Source organism: Carya illinoinensis, chromosome 11 (assembly GCF_018687715.1).
Source record: "Carya illinoinensis cultivar Pawnee chromosome 11, C.illinoinensisPawnee_v1, whole genome shotgun sequence".
Classification (NCBI taxonomy): domain Eukaryota; kingdom Viridiplantae; phylum Streptophyta; class Magnoliopsida; order Fagales; family Juglandaceae; genus Carya; species Carya illinoinensis.
Genome location: NC_056762.1, coordinates 12,308,995 through 12,330,915, shown reverse-complemented (window position 1 = coordinate 12,330,915; position 21,921 = coordinate 12,308,995). Strand labels below are relative to the sequence as shown.

At 36.6% G+C, this 21,921-nt stretch overlaps 2 protein-coding genes across 2 annotated transcripts; both read right to left on the bottom strand.

Moving 5' to 3' along the window:
- Positions 1–1,101: 1,101 nt before the first annotated feature.
- LOC122282765 lies at positions 1,102–2,204 on the bottom strand. Its single transcript, XM_043094780.1, has one exon. It carries the CDS (start codon positions 2,141–2,143, stop codon positions 1,262–1,264), a length of 882 nt encoding a protein of 293 aa, XP_042950714.1. The 5' UTR covers positions 2,144–2,204; the 3' UTR covers positions 1,102–1,261.
- Positions 2,205–3,535: 1,331 nt separating this feature from the next.
- On the bottom strand, positions 3,536–4,015 carry LOC122282214. Its single transcript, XM_043094166.1, has one exon. The coding sequence runs from the start codon at positions 4,013–4,015 to the stop codon at positions 3,536–3,538; it is 480 nt and encodes a 159-aa protein (XP_042950100.1).
- Positions 4,016–21,921: the final 17,906 nt, after the last annotated feature.

Genomic DNA, 21,921 nt, shown 5'->3' with positions numbered 1-21,921 from the left:
TTTTAATGTTGTGTTTGAATACTCTCCGTCAAATGGTGATGTGGGGGACAAGATTCTGGCAACTAGAGATGCAGATGTGGGAGATCTAATAATGCAGAGACATGGTTGGCTCCCATGTGAAATCTTGTTAATAATCAATCGTTCTTCACTGTAGAGACAACAGGAATCCTGACAGCTTTGCTTAGAAATCCTCCTGAAACATCATCACTTTTACTCAGAAAAACACTGCGAGTTTACAACATTAGTTTCACTACAAATGCTTTGAATTATTCAAATGCTTGGGTTTGTGGATTCGATTCAACTCTTTCATCCAGCTGAATTCAGCTTTAAAAAAAGTTCATGTCTTGCCAAGCTCACCCTTAATTGTGTAAGCTTGAAGATGCTACATGGCTGTCATGATAATAGAAAATATATAATGAATTATAAATTATGATTTTCTTTCTTCAACTTAGAATTCGATATTTCCATTCGGAGTTATGGTTTTGGAGAACAATATGAATAAGTTTGATTAAGAGATAACACAGAAAAACCATATGCTGCCTTTTTTTTTTTCCTCCGATAATACATGTTTTGCCACGTAGAAATTTATTTTCTGCACACTTTTTCCATTTTTTTGGACTTATATCAAGGACTATTTACACAGTATAGGGCAAGAAACATAAAATGCAATCTGTACAACGATCTGTCAAATATTGTCTTTGTTAGTCTTGCGGTGGTCAATGCAGGGATGTGTGTTGCTATAACTTGTGCACATTCCTTCTATGGTTGCCTTCAATTATTGGTTGTTGATAAACTATTAAAAGTTGATGATTCGTTTCGTGGTTCATGGGATTTGGATTCAGGAGCATCTTCAAGACCTTGAACCTTTTGATTCTCAAACTTTCCAAGCATTCAAGATTCCCATGCAGATTATGCATCTCATTTCCTAACCTTTCTCAAGTCTGATTAATTGGCTAATAGAATAATGGTCTTCTTTTTATGTTACCTTCTGTTTTTTTAAAATTTATTTTATATAGCTAACTTTACATGACCGTAACCAATATTTGGGAGTTAAAAATAAATGCCGAGGAAGATATTAATCAAGTAATGTAGCAAAGATGATTTCAGTAAGGGAGTAATATTTATTTTGGGAAAAGAGAATGCACAAACAGATCAATCATGTACAAGTGTGAATACTAAATACTTTATGTTTTTTCTTCTTAAGCTCCTCTAGTAACAAAAATGGATGCCCATATTTCTCTGTGCATCATGATCATTCAGACTAGTAGTTGAGGATGTTGAGAAGGGAAACTCTGGTTTTGATTAAGCGCCTGAAAAGGCGCTCTAGTCCTTCTTCAAGATCTTGAACATTCGGCTCCAATTTTCCCAGCAAGTTCTGCACATTCTCAGCATTCACTATGTGATCAGGTTTGCTTGCTTTTTCACTGATAATGGCATACAATGCAGCATCGACCATCTCGAGTTCAGATCTTTCTGTTTCTTCATTGTCGCATGCTACTCTTTTGGGAAGGACCAGCTTGGAGACCAAAGACCAGCTACTTGGTTTTGATCTCAACTTAGGGCCAATTATATAGGATAACAAGGATTCAAAGACATTAAGGGTGGCTGCTTCTATTTCTCTTAATGTGCTAACCATGGCCAGATTCTCATGGTTTTTGTTAGCACGCTTACTCTCCATTCCTTTAAGGGCTCTTTGGACTGCCTTCTTGACAACCTTCCTGGACATCAAGTATTTCCTGACCTCCCTCTCAAATCCCATGTCATCTCCTCTTCTCCTGCGCATAATTGATTGGAGCTCACGTGTGCATTCCTTTGTATGGATCACGGCATCCTTGGTTGCGCTACACCCATCCAATAGCTGGAGAGATCCATCAAAAAGCTCTTCGACCCACTTTTCATGGCGCTCTTGGACAATGGCTTGCTGAGTTTGGGGTAACTGAAGCAACTTTTCAACACATTCGTGCAGATCCTGAAGGCAACTCAGTTTGCTTCTTAATGTTGTTGATGGTGATGAAGTAGTGTCTGAAGCACCTAACCTGCACAGATGCTCATTGCATTGTAGAATGAGAGGGTGTGGTCTGGAGGGCAAGCTAACAGAGCGAGCATGGTAATTGGACTTTTGGTTTAAAGGAGAGGAAGCCATGATCTGTTTTTTTTTTTGCCTTCAGATCAGGAAAGAGGAGAGCTTGAAGTTGGATGTTCAATTCAATCTTCAGATTTGCCTTCTTTCCTTGGCATCTACCAAATATATATCACAGGGTGCAGGAGACAAGAGGAATCACATTGATTTCAAAACTCAATGAGTAGCACATGATTTTGATATGGATTTAATTGTTATCTGGGCTATGTTTATGCATTGTCTCCCCAACAACTGTCATCAGATCCCCCAACTCATCACCAAGTATATTTTAACTTCTTAAAGCACATGAATCTTCACTTAGGTAATACGATAATAGAATTTCGTGAAATGACAATAATAGAATATTTTACACACGACGGGTATTGTCACCATCTACTGCAGTACTAGAAAGGCATTATTAGCCATTCTTTCTACTTCACCTGCCTTCTCTGGCGACAAGTCGTGTCACTCGTGGGCTCGTGTATTATAAAATAAGTAACTGCTCAATGGGTGTTACTTTAATTGAAATTAGGTTATTTTTTTTATATGTAAGCAGTTACTGTAGTTATGAAAATGAAATACCAGGACGATTCAATGCAGAGATAGACTTAGACACAGTATTAAATGTTCATGTGGACTTCACCCAGTCCGAAAGTTCTATATGAGAAACATTAAATATTGTAGTATCCACCTTATGTTTGTATCTCTCTTCAGAATTGGTCACGAGAGACAACTATTTCTGGTCAACACGCCTTCCTTCCAAAGGAAAACTCATCCATAATAGTCAATGAAGTTTGCTATCTTTGTGGGGTTATCAAATTTATAAAAACGAGTTATGACAAGTGACAGCCAGTCTTGTCTTTCTATGCCTTCCTAACATGTAGTTATGCATCTCTCAATATGTTTTAGTTGCGATTCTTCTGATCTATATCCCTCATTGCATTCTATAGTTAAATTAGACAAAATCTTACGACTAAGTGGCACTGCGATCTTGTCTACATTAACTTCATTTCTCAGCCCGTGTATAGCATCCTTTTCTAACCTTTGGCGAGTCTGATTAATTGGATAATGGAATAATTGCAGGGGTCTTATCAATTCTTTTACATAGCTGATTTTACACAGCCATATCCGGTCTTTTGGTGTTAATAATGAATGCTGAGGAAGATATCTGTAATCAAGTAATGCAGCAAAGATGATTTCTGTAAATGGTATTATATATTTTGGGAGGAGAGATAATACACATATTGCCCATTCATGTACAAGTGTGAATACTGATACTTCCCTTTTTTATTTTTTCCCCCTTCTATGCTCCTTTAATAACAAAAATGGTTGCCTATGGTTATATATACAGTTCATTCATGTACAAGTGTGAATACCAGTGGTTGAAGGCGTTGAGAAGGGAAACTCTGGTTTTGATTAAGCGCCTGAAAGGAGCTCAAGTCCTTCTTCAAGATCTTGAACGTTTGGCTCCAATTTTTCCAACAAGTTCCGGACATTCTCAACAGTTACCATGTCATCAGATTTGCTTGTTCTTTCACTAACGATGGAGTACAATGCAGAATTGACCATCTCGAGTTCAGATCTTTCCGTATCTTCATTGTCACATGCTACTCTTTTGGGAAGGAACAACTTGGAGACCAAAGACCAGCTGCTTGATTTTGATCTCAACTTAGAGCCTGTTATATAAGACAACAAGGATTCAAAGACATTGAGGGTGGCTGCTTCTATTTCTCTTAATGTGCTAACCATGGCCAGATTCTCATGGTTTTTGTCAGCACGTTTACTTTCCATTCCTTTTAGGGCCTTTTGGACTGCCTTCTTGACAACCTTCCTAGACATCAAGTATTTCCTGACCTCCCTCTCAAACCCATTGTCACCTCCCCTTCTCCTGCGCATATTTGATTGGAGCTCACGTGTGCACTCCTTTGTATGGATCACGGCATCCTTGGTTGCGGTACAAGCGTCCAATAGCCGGAGAGATCTGTCAAAAAGCTCTTCAACTCACTTGTCATGGTGCTCTTGGACAATGGCTTGCTGAGTTTGGGGTAAAAGAAGCAACTTTTCAACACATTCATGCAGATCCTGAAGGCAACTCAATTTGCTTCTTAATGCTGATGATGGTGATGAAGAGGTAGTGTCTGATGCAACTACTCTGCACAAATGCTCATTGCATTGTAGAATAACAGGGTGTGGCCTGGAGGGCAAGCTATTAGAGCGAGCATGGTAATTGTATTTTTGGTTTAAATGAGGGTAAGCCAAGATCTCTTTCTTTCAGATAAGAAAACAGGAGAACTTGGAGTTGGATGTTCAATCCAGTCTTCAAATTCGCCTTCTTCCCTTGGCATCTGCCAAATATATATTTGTATATATCACAAGGTACTTTAGGAGACAAGAGGAATCACATTGATTTCAAAACTCAATGAGTGGCAGATGATTTTGATTTGGATTTAAAGGCTATCTGGGCACTGTCTATGCAATGTCTCCCCAACAACCGATTCCCCAACTGATCACCAAAGTATATTTAAACTTGTTAAAGCACATGATCAGTGTCTTCACTCAGGTAATATGATAATAGGTCTTATTGCAATTAGGATAATAATAAAATATATAACACACGAGGCCATTTCCTGCAATACTAGAAAGGCAGTGATCCACCAGCCTTTCCGGGAGATAAGACGCAGGTTGTGTCACTCGTGGGCACGTGTATTATGCAATAACTAACTGCTCAATAGGTATTACATCAATTGCAATCAGGTCATTTTTTTGGTATGCTAACCAGTTAAAATAATTAGAAAACGAAACATCAATGCAAATTTCTTCAATTATCTTATTAAATTGGATAATAAAATACAGGAAGATAGACATGACATTATGTCTACGTGGTGTGCTTCATATTATTCGGAAATCTTTTAGGGGCAGCATTAAATGTTGTAGAGCTCACATTATGTGCCCTATCTCTCTTCAGATCTAGACGGCCATCCAATTCAGTTAGGCAACTAGATACTGTTACGATTCCACATTGACTAAGTATGAGATTGGTTGGTGGTTTATAAGCCGCCTAGGTACCATTCCCTTGCAAGCCAATTTTCAAGGGTGAGTTTTACCTAGTGGGTTCATAACAAATGGTATCAAAGACACCCCACGCTTCTAAGGCCATATTGCGACGGTTGCAATCGTGAGGTACATGGGGTGATGCCGGCATGATGTGTTTGTTCGGGGCTAGGAAAGACCTAGCGCATAGCCAGCCTGTGTAAGCACCGGGACTGCTGTGTGGATGTTTGCTGCGGAGTGTGATGGTTGTTATGACCCCACAACCACTAAGTATGAGATCTGTTTTTAAGGATGAGTTCTACCTAGTGGGTTCATAACAATCTTCACCAAAGAAATTTATTGCTGGTTAAACACACCTTCCTTCTAAGAAAATTCTTCCATAGAAGTCAATGAAACTATCTGTATGGGGTTATCAATTTACAAAAACAAGTTATCTAGCACAAGTGACAGCTCATTCTTGTCCTACATGTAGTTATGTATGATCTCTCATTATGTTTTAATGGCGATACTTGTGATCTATATCCCTCATCGCATTAATCTATATATAGTTAAATTAGAAAAAATCATAGCACTAGGTGGCACTGGGATCTTGTCTCCCTTAATCTCCTTTCTCAGTTCGTCGTGCATTGCATCGGTTTCACACAATTATTCATTAAAACATTAGCCTAATTTCTAACTACCACTTTAATTTATTGGGAAACTTAATATATGTTTGTCTCTGATCTTGGGAAATCCTGAAGAGTTTTATATAAATTAAGGAGCATGCATGTGGTTCTCTCAGTTCCATTCGTGCGCAAAGATGATCATATGCATGCACCATTTGCATAAAATAAAATGAGCAGTTCAGCGCTTAACGTGTTGGTTTTAATATCTAATTGAAACCGGATCCATGTTTAAGGGTTAGGGTCAGGGGAACATTTAGCAACAACCATTGGAGTTGTAGGCACATGAGTTGCTAGATCCAAATCCAAGTCACGTTAGGACCCATCCAATCCACATGTTATATATTTTGGCATGAAACTGTATGTAACATGATGTTATAAGGAACGTCTTTGATATTTTAAACCACACAATATTAAATAAGGGTGGTAACATATGACACAACTCTGAACCCAACACGTCATTACATGGAATTAGCAGGTTTGAATTTAATATAAATGTGTTAGGGTAAAAATGGATTGACTCGTTAAGATACGATTAATAAACAAACCGGGTCAATAATGGACCAACTCGCTTAATCCAAAATCAACCCATAATAATCCGTTTAAATTTTATTTCAAAATTATAATTTTATTATTATTGGATTATAATATTAGTATTTTTCAATATGTTTATGTTTTCATTGTTAAGATTGTAATTAATTTTAGATTTATGATATTTGTTATTGTTGGGTTTGTAATATTACTTTTACTATATGTTAAAATATGAAAGATATTGTTTTTATTTTTATTTTTTATTTTTTTATTATTTTTTATAGTAGCCTAGTAGGTGATCTTATTGTTTTTTTAGAGATAATGTGGCTACTAATAAATATAGATTTTAAATTTTATTTGAAATTATGTTGATTAAGTCAAATAGGTTATATGGGTCAGTTCAATCCATTTATATAAAACAGGTTGAAATAAGTTGTCTTATTGATTCATTTTTAATTAATGATTAAATGGTTCAAAACGGGTCCTATCATGTCACCCGTTATTTATATGGTCGTGTTAGGATTTGAAGGCCTGATTTGTTTAATATAACAGGTTGTGTTTGGGTTGACTTATAGAGTCAAATGTTTATGATTTGACATGACACGGATACGATCTGCAAATACAAATTGCCACCCCTAATATTATATTTAATAAAACCCATTCTTTAAACTTACTTAATTGTCCATTTAACCCACTTTGATTCAAATAATTTTGTCAAATATGTTATGGAAAAAGTTCATTTATGTACTTTCTCTTCGATATTGAGATGTTTATGTAGTTTCATTAAAATACCTCTTATTTCTAGTGAAATTGCGATAAATTTAATTGCTGAGTCAATAACTACAAGTCTCGGAACAAAATTTCTCACCCATTAATCATATATTGTGGCCTCAAAATAGGCACCAATTCAGTTATGCCATATGTGGCTAACGTAGCATATTGTTGATGTATAGTGCACAACCTAGGGGTGTTCATCTGGATCAGATTTTTTTTCGGTCCAGTCTAAAAATCTGGAATCATCGCCTAGATTACACCTGGACGGTTGAGGAAAACTCGGATTCGGTTTTCTAACCCGGTTATCCATAACTGTATTATACACCCAGTTTTTTTCTTTTTTTTCTAGCTAAGAGTAGTAACATTGTATTAGTTTAATTAGTTGTGATGTATTATTATTTATTTTTTTCTTTGTAAATTTATGTTTTGCATTGTGATGTAACAACAATGTTACCTATTTTGCATTTTTTTTTTATTTTGTTCTCCAATTTATTTTTTAAAAAAACTTTTAAAAGTGTTTAAATTATTTTATTTAAAAAAATCTAGGCAATTTGAACATGGTATCAGATTTTTTTTTTTTAAAAAAAAGTGCTATAATTTTTTTTTTTAAAGTTATAAAGCTTTTTTTTTTTAAAAAATAAAATATTACAAAACCTGGATTGAATCCGGTTATAACCTAGATCCGAATAACCGCCCGGTTTTTGGAATCCAGATCCGGATCCGGTTATGACTGGATATCCGGATCCAGATGAACACCCCTAGCATAACCAGTACAAGTGCCCCATGTTCTGGCAATTAGAGGGTGCCCACTTTGGGCCGTGGGGGCCGGTGTCTTGGCTACTCTTGTGGTGTTTTGACCTCTGGCCGCCATGGAGTGGCCATGTCTCGATCACCACATGGCCACCTGTGGTGGCAATGGGTGGTTTTGTTTTTTGTTTTTGTTAAAATCCTAAATAATATAAATTAATTTTTAATTAATTATATGTATTTTATTTTTAAAAAAAGAATTTAGTTAATTTTTTTTCTAAAAAGAAAATAAAAAATTGTATTCTTACTAATTGTGAAAGCCAAAAATTGTAACAAAGGGAGCTATTGTTAAAAACTTCAAACTACAAGGAATCTATTGCTAAAAAAATTGCAAATGGTTCTAAATCCTAATACGGGCATAGCGCAGGGTGTCCCATCGAAGTTCCCAACATAAAATTTTTGTTAAATTTTATAAAACAACATACATAATAAGATTTAGAAGTTTAGGGTATATTATAGAGTTTTTGTTTTTTCTTTTGAAAAAATTAATCCGATGTAGTTATTGTGAGAACTGTGCCCTTCGAAGGTAGGAACACCCCATGCACAAGACTAAAACATTTGTCATCTTGGGTGCAAGGGGAGGCCTTATCGAAGGGACAAGGCGAGCAAAAACCTTAGATAAAGCATTACTCAGGCAAGCATGGCCCTAGGCGGGGAAAGGATTAGGAAAAGAGTAATTAAATAATGAAGTAGAATTTTTGGGAGTTTGGTTTGGCAATTTTTGGACAATTGGTTTGGCAACTTTGGGTTGCCATTTTGAGTGTGAGTTTAGGGTTGTGCATCGTAGTCCCCGGTGGCCACCAGGCCATTTCGGTGTTCGCCTCCCATCATAGATCATTTGTTGATATACTGCTTGATTCTCCACAACCTCTTCCAAAGGTGGTGGTGCCTATTTCGGTCTCACAAAACTTTAGAAGGGGACTCATGCATTATGTTTTCTAAGGATGAGATTGATCGATCAGTGGTGCCGTACCAATTTTCATTGGTTCTGAAACTCTTACGTCAGTAACCTTCTCTTGATTCCATTTGGTCATTTATCTGAAGCAGATGGGGATTGAATCATCAACCAGTCGTTTCTTCGATAAGAAGGCCCATAAATGTTTTTATTCATATGATGATGGAAGAGGATTTTGTTAAAGCCTTTGCTAGAGAATCATGTGAGATTGATGGGATTTAGTACATATCATTTCATTGGACTATTGACTTTCGTGAGGATTAGGAACCTGTGCGTGTTCCTGTGTGGATTACATTGCTGGGCTTGCCTCCTAATTTTTATCATGAATCTTTTCTGAGGAGCATCATAGCACCGATTGGTAGATTCCTTAAGAGGGATAATCCAACACGTTGTGCTACTCGCATTGATGGTGCAAGAGTTTATGTGGAGATGGATGTGACTAAGGACCCATTGAAGGCGATCTGGATCGGGACTCCTTTAAATCCTCAGAGTTTTTATCAAGAAATTGTATTCAAGATGTTACCAGCTTATTGTATGAGATGTCATGTGCAAGGCCACAATGCGAGGACCTATAAATGGGAAGGAAAGCGTTGAGATGTGATTTAGAAAGGGTGGAAAGGGAGTAGAAATTGGTTTCGAAAAGGAAAAAATGCAGAAAAGCCAGTAATGCAACAAGGTGAATCTAGTAATGGGCATAATGAATATGTAGAATCAAGTTATTACGAAGGAAAACGATAGCCACTCATGAGAATTAGAATATGATGGATAGCATGGAAGAGACTAGAGTTATGGAAAATATTGATGTAGATATTTAAAACATGATGATGTTGATGTAAGGCATGCGTTGGATTCATCAAGGGATGTGGATGTTGTGGAGAATGATCTCTTGCTTGCATTGATTGAGAAGGAAGTCCCAGATTTTGTTTCACTACTAGTGGAAGGTGAAAATTTGCTGAATAAGGATGTTGCTTTGATGAGGAGTGAGCCTGTGAAGGAAAGGGTGCGGGTTAATATGGGGCATGAACAGTAGGGTGATGAAACTATTGATCCAATGGTTGAGAATTGTGTGGAAATTATGGTTTGGCAAGAGGGTTTGTTGAGAGGTGAACAGAAGGGAAAAAGATTTCATTGTTCATGACTGCTCGAATCCTAAGTCTGAGGGGGCCATTGAGCATTTGGCAAAAAATAAACAGGTGCCAATTGTGGAGAATGCACATGCTCTCTTGGTCAGCATGTGAACTTGGGGATAGTCGAGGCTGCTACGGGGCATATGGACATGCATGCTTCAAAGGCAGTTTTGGAGGATAGCAGTGATGGTCTGGAGGATTGTCCTTCTCTCGAGGATATTGGTGATGCATATAGAGAGTTAAAAGTTGAAAGTCATGATATTGAGGGTTTTATGGGGAAAAATAAACTGTGCCACTCAAACTCTGAGAAACATAATGTCCCAGTGGACCAAAGACCCTAGGTAAGGAAACTGAGGAGTTCTACCAGGGCCCCAAGCAAGCCTTCTTTCTTGAATTTATGATTGTTAATTTATTGTTCTGGAATGTGCAAGATCTACGAACCTCAAGACAAAGGTTGAGGATTTTAGTGAGGAAATTTAGTCTGGGAATAGTTGACATCGCAGGGCTGTTTACACCTAAGTCAAAGTTCTAGTTATTTAGAAGTCAGATGAATGAAGTTTGTTGTCCAGATGACTAACACAAGAGAGAGTTGAATTGGGTTATATTTAAAAATTAACAATTATAAATTAAATACATAATATAAATATAAACAAAATACGAAACAATAATAAATATAAAGAGTAAGGGTAAGAGAGAAACAAACTCAGTATGTTAACGAGGTTAAGCCCCACTGCCTACGTCCTCGCCTCAAGCTACCCCTTAAGGATCCCCAAATTCACTATTCAACCTTCCTCAGGTGGAGATAGAAACCTATTATACCTTTGAATAACATTGCTACAAAGGATCCGCGTAGAACACATTCTACACTTGCAATTACCTTATACGTGATGATTCAACTATTCCTTATGTAGAACATTTTTTACACGCATAAGGGTTATTCTACGCGCATAAGAGTTATACACACTCTTTTACTGATACAAGAGATGATAGTGGGTAGGTTATCAGAGAACGCTCCTCAATGAATGAAATAAGAGCAATACAGTGCAAACTATATATCTCTTAAAATGAACAAAGATTAAAGCTCAATACTTAGAGAAGAGAGATTGAAAACTTTGAATGAATGTTGCAAAATTTGCAATGATATATGTATGCTCTTGGTGTTGTAAATTTGAAACTCTCAAATGATCTATTTATAGGCATATGAGACTTCATATTCAAATTTAAAAAGATTTACATGTCAAAGACAACATGATTCACTTTTTCAAAAAATTCAAATAAAATTTTCTTGTTTTTCAATTGTCAAAGACAACATCATTCATTTTTTAAAAAATTCAAATAAAATTTTTTTCTTTTTCATTTGTCAAAGACAACATCATTCACTTTTCAAAACTAATTTTTTTTTTTACTTTACGCATATGACAAAAAGAGTACTATTTACTTTTCAAAATTTTCAAACAAAATCATCTACCTTTTGTATAAGTCAAAAAGAACATCAATCAATTTTGAAAATATTCAAATAAAGCATGCACATGTGAAAGATGACAATCAATCATGTTTAATATTTTTAAAATTCAAACTTTTAATCATTTAGTGCACATGTGAAAGATGACAATCAATTATCTTTCAAAATTTTCAAATTTAATTTTCAAAATATTCATGCACATGTAGAAAATGTTTTTGATGCTTTATGATAAAATATTAATTTTGAGCCTTAATCCTAATTTTGAGTTTTTCAAGAGATGTATAAAAGCATTTTATGAGTTTTAATGTGAACTTGTTCTCTTCTTGCTTATGCTTGGTCCCTTGATGTGCTTGATTCCATTGTGTAGGCAATTTGAGTCTGAGACTCCTTTATTTTTTGAATTCATTTGTTATCATCAAAATCAATGTGTAGATATATAATTACATGAGGGTTGAAACTTTGGGTTCAACAATCTCCCCCTTGTTGATGACGACAAATACTTGGTAGAAGCTGAAGTCTGTATTAATTACTTAAGCTTTCCATGAGAATGTGCATTAGTTTTTCAAGTAAAAGTATAAATATAATTCAAAGCATATATAACAAGTTTAACAATTCAAACAATGTGAATGTTATAGTCTAAAAGTTTTCCCCCTTTTGGCATTATTATAAAAGATCTGCAGCAAGTAAATGGACTGAAAACAAACGTATGTTAGTAGAAACTGTAGATAGTTAAAAAATTAGAGACGCCCATGACTCGACAAGTGCTGCAAAGTCTTGAGGCCTAACTCTATGAATTTAGTGTGGCTGGAGATTTGAACAATAGTATGACATTATTGACAAACAAGATTGATGGTTATGAGTTTCTATAAAAAAATGATCATTTTCATCCATCGGATACAAAAAAAAAAAAAAAAAAAAATCATATTGCTCATTGATCTGGGTTCTGTTTTTCCATAATGATAGTATGGCCGAGCAATTCTCTTTCACTAATATTGCAGACTTGAATCAAGAACCCTTTATGCCACAACCATCAATTTCTCTCTTGAGGTCGTCAATACCATGATAGGAGTAGAGGTCCGTGTTTTTGGTAGGGCTGATTCTGAGATTGTTATAGAATCAAGAATGCTCAGTACTTAATATGCTGCCTCTGTTATAACCATGTCTCAGAGGTTAATGGCGAGGGTGAGTGAGGTTGATCATCTTAACAACCAAATATTTGAGTTACAACATAAACTTGCTAATAAGGATAGAGAGAATAAAAGGCTAAAGAAAGAAAACAAAGAGTTGAAAAAATTTGTAGATTGATATACTCATGATCTGCAACCACGAATAGAGGAGCTGGAATGAGAAAGAGTTCAGATACAAGGTCAACATCGGCAGATAACAGTAGAGGTTCATTGTTTACGAGAAAAATAGGGACAGTCTACTGCTAATTTCGCTGGTTTAGTAAGAAAACTTTTGACAATATGTGTCCAGCATCTTTTGTATTTTTTAACTAAATAAGATTTGAAAAGATGATAGTTTGTCTTGTTCTTTATGCTATCTCTATAAAATCAGTCTTAAAGTTCATCCAATTAGCATCAAATCTTATTCTCATATCTATAACTCATTTGCATTCTTTCAACATTCTCGCTTTAAGTTTTCAATTATTTTCTTAATGGCTCATTCTTTTAACATTCCTCTAGATCCATCCATGAGGTATTCGACACCTCAATATTTTGTCCTTTCTATAGTTTCCATTAATGCCATGTTGCAGCAAGAAAATAATAATTTGGCTAATAAGTTAGACTCCGATGCTATCTACGACTTGGTGAGTCTCGGGACTTGCTACTCCTCCTCTATAGTTACTTTTTTTCATCGGCTAAAGGCAAAAAACCATGAGATTGAAAAGCTTAAAAAATAAATTGTTGTACTTTAGCGAATTATTCAAGAGTCTCACACAAGGGAAGGAATCATTCGGCAGAAGAATAAATATTTGAAGTCCTTATTAGATTCTTCATTCCGCTTGCCAGTTCCCATGGATAGGGATGACATGATATTGTACGAAGAGAATAAACATCTCAAACATGAGACTAAGAACCTCAAGTTTATGTAAAAGTATTTATAAAAAAATTCTCACTATTTTTATTGACTCTGGTCTATCTTTTAAGAGACATTCATTGCATGCATTATACCTATTTCTTTTCTAATCATACATAGTCTATCTTCTGGCAAAGGATTTGTAAAAATGTCTACTAACTGATCTTGTGTGTCTATGAGTTTTAGTACTATATCACCCTTCTGCACATGATCTCGAAGAAAATGATATCTAATTTCAATATGCTTAGTTCTAGAATGTTGTATTGGTTTCTTTGAAAGATTTATAACACTTGTATTATCACATTTGATTAGAATGTGATTATATATGAGTTTAAAATCTTTAAGTTGTTACTTTATGTAAAGAACTTGAGCATAACAACTACTTGCAATAACATATTCTGCCCTAATATAGATAATGCAACATAATTTTACTTTTTACTAAACCAGAAAACTAGTGCATGACCTAAAAAATGACATGCTCCACTAGTGCTTTTTTGATCAATTTTACAACCAGTATAATCTGCATCTGTATAGCTGATTAGATCGAAAGATGTGTGCTTAGGATACTATAATTCTAGGTCAATTGTACCACTGCGATATCTAAGAATGCGCTTAACTGCAATCAAATGAGATTCTTTTGGAGATGATTGAAAGCGTGCACATAAGCATATATTGAACATAATATTTGGTCTACTGGCTGTCAAATATAATAAGTTACCAATCATACCTCGATATACCTTCGAGTCAACTGACTTACCAGTTTCATCTTTATCAAGCTTAGTGGATTGGCCCATTGTTGTTACAATTTCCTTAGCACATTCCTTCCCAAACTTCTTGAGTAATTCCTTAATATATTTTAACTGATTGATCAATGTTTCACTTTTTGCTTGCTTGATTTGCAATCCGAGAAAGAATGTAAGTTCTTCCATAATTTTCATTTCAAATTATTCCTGCATAGTCTTAGTAAAAACTTGGCACATAGTTTTATTAGTAGCACCGAATATTATATCATCAACATTAATTTGAATAAAAAGAATATCATCATTTTCGTGTTTAATGAAAAGAGTTGTGTCGATTTTTTCTTTTGAAAAACCTTTTTCAATCAAGAAAACTCGTATCAAGTTTTAGGAGCTTGTTTGAGCTCATATAGTACTTTTGTGAGTTTGAAAGTATGATTTGGAGAAATATGATTTTCAAAATCTGGAGGTTGCTCAATATATACCTCTTCATTTATAAAACCATTTAAGAAAACACTTTTAACATTCATTTGAAAAAGTTTGAAATCTTTATAACAAGTATATGCAAGTAGCATTCGAATAGCTTCTTATTTTGTGACTGGTGCAAATGTCTCATTACAATCTATTCATTCTTCTTGATTGAAACCTTGGATTACAAGTTGAGCCTTATTTCTAATAATGACTTTGGACTCATCTTTCTTGTTTCTAAAAACCTATTTTTTTTTCAATAATAGTATGATTTTTGGGTCTAGGAACAAGTGTCCAAACATCATTTCTTTCAAATTGATTTAGCTCTTCTTGTATAGCTAAAATCCAAAATTCATCAAGAAATGCTTCATCAATATTTTTAGGTCCAATTTGAGATAGAAAAACAGTATGATTGTAAATATTTCTAAGAGATGACCAAGTACTTACACCTCGTGAAGGTTCTCCCAGAATTTATTCCACTAGACGATCTTTCACAAATTTCTACTATTTGGTTGCATCTTGTATTAAATTTTGATGATCTTTCCTAATGTATTCATATTGGACTTCCTCTACTGTGTTCTTTTTGTTGAGATTGAGACTTTGTATATTATTTATACTTCCTGTTTCTTCATCAATGGATTTCCTGGAGAGTAGATAATTAGATTCATTAAATACTACATGCATAGATTCTTGTATAGTCAAAGTCTTTTTATTGAATACTTTATAAGCTTTAGTATTAATAGAATATCTGAGAAAAATACCTTCATCAGATTTTCCATCAAATTTTCCTAAATTATCCCTGTTATTCAAAATAAAACATTTGTATCCAAATACATAAAAGTAATCAATGTTGGACTTTTTCACATCCCAAAACTCATAGGGGATTTAATGTAGTTTAGACCTTAGTATAACTCTATTTATAACATAACATGCAGTACTTACTGCTTGGGCTAAAAAATAACTAAACAAATTGTTCTCATTGAGCATTATTCTTGTTATCTCTTGAAGATATCTATTTTTCCTCTCTACTACCCCATTTTGTTGAGGAGATCGAGGAGCAGAGAAATTGTGTACAAAACCATTTTCATCACAAAAGGTCTTAATATTTTTATTAACAAACTATTTTCCCCTATCACTTCGGATACTTGAAATAATATAGCCATTTTCATTTTGAATTCTCTTGCATAACTTGGTAAAGACATTATGTGCCTTATCTTTATGAGCAAAAAAGATGACCCAAGTATATCTAGAAAAATCATCAACAATAATAAATGCATAATATTTTTCTCCTAAACTTGCAACTCTATTTGATCCAAAAAGATCCATGTGTATCAGTTGCAGTGATCTAGTAGTGGAAGTATGTTTCTTGATTTTAAAAAAAGTTTTTGTTTGTTTCCCAAATTGGTTTGCATCATAAATTTTGTCTTTAAGAAAATTTGCCTTTGGTAAACCTCTCACAAGATCATTTTTTAAAAGTTTAGAAAGAAGTTCCATGTTGGCATGACTTAGTCTTCTATGCCACAGCCAACTAGTTTCATTTTGAGCTGAAAAATAAATAGGATCTTGTGAGGTAATTTCTTCAAAATCGATTGTAAAAATATTGTTGCTTCTAAAAGCAATAAAAAAAATATTACAATCATGATCATTCACATACAGTTAGTGAAAGACTGGATAGATATCTGGCTAATCAGGGGTGGATTGATTGGTTCCCAGGCTTTCGAGTGGTACATGGTAGTGCAGCCTCCTCTGACCACCTCCCAATTCTTCTGTATTCAAGGAGAGAAAAAAGTTCCAAAAGAAACAAGCTCTTTAGATTTGAAGCTATGTGGACTGAGGAAGGGGAGTGTGAAAACATTGTGGAAGACTCGTGGAATGGAAGAACAAGTGGTAACCAAATGAATAACATCAAGACAAGGATTGGAGCCTGCTCCCAGAGACTGGCACAATGGAACAAGACCAAGTATGGTAATGTGCAGAAGAGAATTCAGCAATGTAGAACCCACCTGCAACAGGTCCAGGAGAGGGACCCCTATCATTCTCAGATGGAACTCCACCAAGAGGCAAGATGTCAGCTGCAAATGTGGTTGGAAAGGGAAGAGATCCTATGGTGCCAAAGAGCTAAGTCACTATGGTTACAAGGGGGAGACCAGAACACCAAGTATTTCCACCAGAAGGCTTCTCAGAGAAGGGCAAAGAAGTGGATTAAAGGACTAAAAGATGAGGCAGGTGAATGGCAAGTTGATGAAGGGAGAGATACAGTGATCATGGAGTACTTTCAGAACCTGTTTAAAGCCACTAATCAGAATGGTAACTTGGATTTTTTAAACGACATGGAGGGTAGGATAACTGAAGACATGAACCAGGACCTGTTGAGAGAATTCAAGAGAGAAGAAGTTAAGGCTGCTCTTGACCAGATGCACCCAACCAAAGCTCCTGGACCCGATGGCCTCTCTCCTTTGTTTTACCAAAAGTATTGGCATATAGTTGGCACAGCTACAACTGATGCTGTGATGCAGGCACTACAAAGTGGCACCCTCCCACCTACTATCAACCATACCTTTATCACCTTGATTCCAAAGAAAAAAAGGCCTGACAAGATAACTGAATTTAGGCCAATTAGCCTATGTAATGTGGTCTACAAATTAGTTTCGAAGGTCTTGGCAAATAGGCTCAAGCAGATACTGAATGATGTTATATCAAGCTCACAGAGTGCCTTTGTACCAGGAAGATTGATTAGCGACAATGTGTTGGTGGCATATGAGATGATCCATTATCTAAGGAACAAAAGGAAAGGAAAAGATGGGTATATGTCTATTAAGTTGGACATTAGCAAGGCCTATGATAGGCTAGAATGGGACTACTTAGAGGCTGTGATGAATAGAATGGGCTTCCACCCCCGATGGACTCAACTGGTTATGATGTGTGTCAAGACTGTAAGTTTTTCAGTACTCATTAATGGAGAACCAAATGGCCCCATCCATCCCTCTCGAGGTATAAGGCAAGGAGATCCTTTGTCTCCTTACCTATTCCTCTTAGGCACTGAAGGACTCATTAGTTTACTGAAACAAGCAGAAGAATTGAAAAAGCTACCTGGCATCAGAATCTGTAGAGGAGCTCCAAGAATTTCACACTTGCTGTTTGCAGATGACAGCATCCTATTCTGTAAAGCTAACAAGGCAAAAAATAGTCACATTCAGCAACTTCTTTGCCAGTATGAAGAGGCTTCAGGGCAGAAAGTAAATAGAGACAAAACATCAATGATTTTCAGTAAGAATGTGGACTCAACCAAACAGAAAGAACTGATGGATTTATGGGGGGTGCAACATTTCCAGCAATATGACAAGTACCTGGGATTACCCCCACTAGTGGGTAGATCAAAGACAAGAGCCTTCTCGGATATCAAACATAAGGTATGGACCAAACTGAAGAATTGGAAAGAGACTATGCTATCTCAAGGGGGTAAGGAAGTCCTCATAAAAGCAGTGGCCCTCTCCATCCCAACATATACCATGAGCTGCTTTAAGCTACCAGGAAGCCTTTGCCATGAGCTGGAGCAGATGATGGCACGATTTTGGTGGGGGCAGAAACAGGAAGAACATAAAATCCACTGGGTTAGCTGGACCAAGCTTTGCAAACATAAACAGGCAGGAGGGTTGGGATTCAAAGACCTTAGAACTTTCAATGATGCTCTCTTAGCAAAACAGGGTTGGAGAATCATGCAAGAACCAGGTACACTGATTCATAAGTTATTTAAGGCAAGGTACTTCCCAAAGGATCAATTCCTAGAGGCCAAGTTAGGATTTAACCCGAGCTTTGCATGGAAGGGAATTTGGGAGACAAGGAAACTATTGGGGAGGGGATGCAAGTGGAGAGTGGGGTCAGGACAGAGTGTTAAGGTGTGGGGAGACAATTGGATCCCTGGCCTCTCACCCCTAAGCAGAAGTGATGGAACTGCAGCAGCATATGACCAAAATGCCACGGTTGATAGCCTAATAGACCCTCAAACTAGATGGTGGGATATGGAAAAGGTTAGGACCTTGCTGCCTGCCCAAGCAGCAAATGCAGTTTTAAAAATAGTCCTGAGTGGAAGTAACCATGAAGACAAGATCATCTGGGACCCTGAGCCACATGGAAAGTTTACAGTTAAGAGTGCCTATCGGCTTTTTAGAGAGGCAAAACAGAATGGGGTGGAAGGTGAGAGCTCGAGAAACATGGGACTAAAGAAACTATGGAAGGATCTATGGAACTTGAAACTCCCAGCCAAGATTAAGATATTTGCATGGAAAGCTTGCAAAGAAAGCCTACCAACTAAGCTCAATCTGGTGCAAAGAAAAGTGCTATATGAGGAAACTTGCAAGCTATGCAACCGAGAGATAGAAGATGTAGCTCATGCATTATGCTTCTGCCCTTCAGTGAGGAAAGCTTGGGAAACACACTTGCCTATTATCTTCTCATCTGGCCTGCCTAAATTGTATGGGGACCTTGCTGGATACATAAGTGGCCTAAAACAGAAAGACCACCTGGAGCTCTTTTTTCTGATTTCGTGGAGCTGCTGGTACAGGCGTAACCAAGCAACCTTTGAAGACAAACACATCCATGTTGACCAAGCTATAGCCCACGCCCTAGCTGTCCAGCATGTCTATAAAACAACTCGTGGCCAACCCCTGAAAATGGTGAGACAATACTGCAGATGGGAGCCCCCCCAGCCAGGAACTTTCAAACTAAATGTAGATGGGGCTATTTTCCAGAACCAACAAAGGGCAGGAATTGGTGCTATCTTAAGAGACAGTAAAGGTGAAGTTCTTATGGCAGCTAGCAAAAGGGAATCAGCAGTGGGTGATGCAACAAGCATTGAAATGCTGGCAATCCTCAGGGGCCTACAACTAACACTTCATTTGGGTATTCAGCATCTTATCATTGAAAGTGATGCCTTGACCTTAGTTAAAGAGCTGCAAAAGACAGAACCATCGATGACTCTAGTTGGTAATGTAATTAGGGATACTAAGGAGCTTATGAGCTGCTTTCGAGTGTGTGATGTAAGACATACTATGAGATCTTGTAATGAAGTAGCACATAAACTTGCAAGGCATGCTTGGCAAGTTACTGATATTAGTCTTTGGTGGGGGTCTGTCCCTGATGTAATTGCTCCAGCCCTATGGGCGGAGAGGCAATTGTAATGCTAATATCTGTTGAATGAAAGGTTTCTTTCCATCGAAAAAAAAAATAATGCACTTATTCATTTTAAAAGTAACTGTAAATCCTTTATCATATAATTGACTTATGCTCAAAAAATTATGCTTTAGACCTACAAGTAGAACATATTCAATTAATAGAGAAGATTCATTTCCAATTTTATCTATTCCCACGATCTTCCCTTTCAAGTTGTCTCCAAATGTCATGTGTCATTCTTCTTTATATCTAAGATGAAAGAATTTAGTCTTGTCTCCCGTCATGTGTCTTGAACATCCACTATCTAAAAACTATTTATTTTTGCTTGTTGAGAACTTCATGCATTCCTATAAGAACAATTAAAATGATTTTTCTTAATACCCAAATTCTTTGGGTCATTCATTTATTAGTATTAGAAGAAACAAGATTTTTAGGTACCCATATGGCCCTAATAGTCATTGTATGCTTTCTTCTAATAGGACAAGCATGATAATTATGATAATTTTTATTACAAAAATTGCAAATAGCATGTGGCATATATGAAGAATTTGAGTGATTGTAATAGTATCTTTTTTTGACAAAATTATTTTTTTGAAATATATATTTTTTTGATAACAATACTGCATTCATTGATCAACATGCAACAAGATGTGATACATCACTCAAAACAGAGTTCAAGACCACCAAGGGTCCACTCTCTACCCACACCCTCTCGCTGGACTCCCTAATAGCTATCCCTGCTGCATTATGAGCAGCACCATTAGCAGACCTGTAAGCAAAAGACAACTTCCAACCCGAGTGAAGCCTCATCACTTGCTGCAAATCATTTGTATCTTGGCCACCCCACGAACTATGCTCTTCCTTGGAATTAATAGCCTTTATGACTGCCTTTGCATCCCCTTCGAAAACAACCTGGTTCATGTCCATGTCGCTTCTATGATTGCCTTTGCATCCCCTTCGAAAACAACCTGGTTCATGTCCATGTCTAAGCACATATCTAAAGCCTTTTGCAGTGCTGTTTTTTCTGCTTGGGCAGCTGAGAATACCTGACCCCTTGATGTTGTTAGGCATGCTTGTAAATTTCCTTCACTGTCTCTCACTACTATGCCTATTCCCACTCTATTCGAATTCTTATCATATGCTACATCAAAATTTACTTTAACAGCAGGCCACTCAGGTGGCTGCCACTGCTGACTTTCCACTACTACTGACCTTCTCTCTTCTAGCCTGCTACTAACCTGAAGTTTTACCTCCCTTAGCACTGTAACTTCAGCCTGAGCCATTGCTGTAATGGTTTTAGGACTCATGAACTATTCTTTGAAGATAAACGCATTTCTCCTGCTCCATAGAAGGTAACATAGTACTGCAGCCATCTGTAGGTCCTCTCTATCTAGTCTTGTTGACATTTCTTCCCACAGTTGCTGGAAATCACAGAAAGAGCCGTTCCACTTCTTGAGCTTGCTACTATCAACTCCCCACACATCTCGAGCTGCTGGATAGGTCCACAGGGTATGTAGTATAGTTTCAGCCTCTCTTGTACAAATAGGACAGAGGTTACTCTCCACAATGTTCTTTTTATACAACATGTCTTTGTTGGAAGGATGTTGGATAGGCTCCTCCATACAAACATTCTGATTTTCCCTGGGGCTTCTAACTTCCATAGATCCTTCCACATCCCTGCATATTCCCCTCCTGAAGAAGACTCACCCCTGCTTCTTTTTGAAAGATTAGTGTCCATGTAGTAAGCACTTTTAATTGTGAAAATGCCCTTTGAAGACCCTGCCCATATCCTTTTGTCACTTGCCCCCCTCTTGCTAATGGGGAGTGAACAAATCAAGTTTGCTTCCTCTTCACTGAAAATGGCCTTGACTAAACTCTCCTTCCATGAATTAGTATCTACATTAATTAATGCATTCACCTTACAGTTTGAATGTAAAGTATTGATGGGGGTCTGCACTTGATATGTTACTGGTCGAGGCA

Bases quoted from the DNA above. Each gene is read 5' to 3' on its own strand.
- LOC122282765 (XM_043094780.1), bottom strand. From the start codon at position 2,143: ATGGCTTCCTCTCCTTTAAACCAAAAGTCCAATTACCATGCTCGCTCT.
- LOC122282214 (XM_043094166.1), bottom strand. From the start codon at position 4,015: ATGCGCAGGAGAAGGGGAGGTGACAATGGGTTTGAGAGGGAGGTCAGG.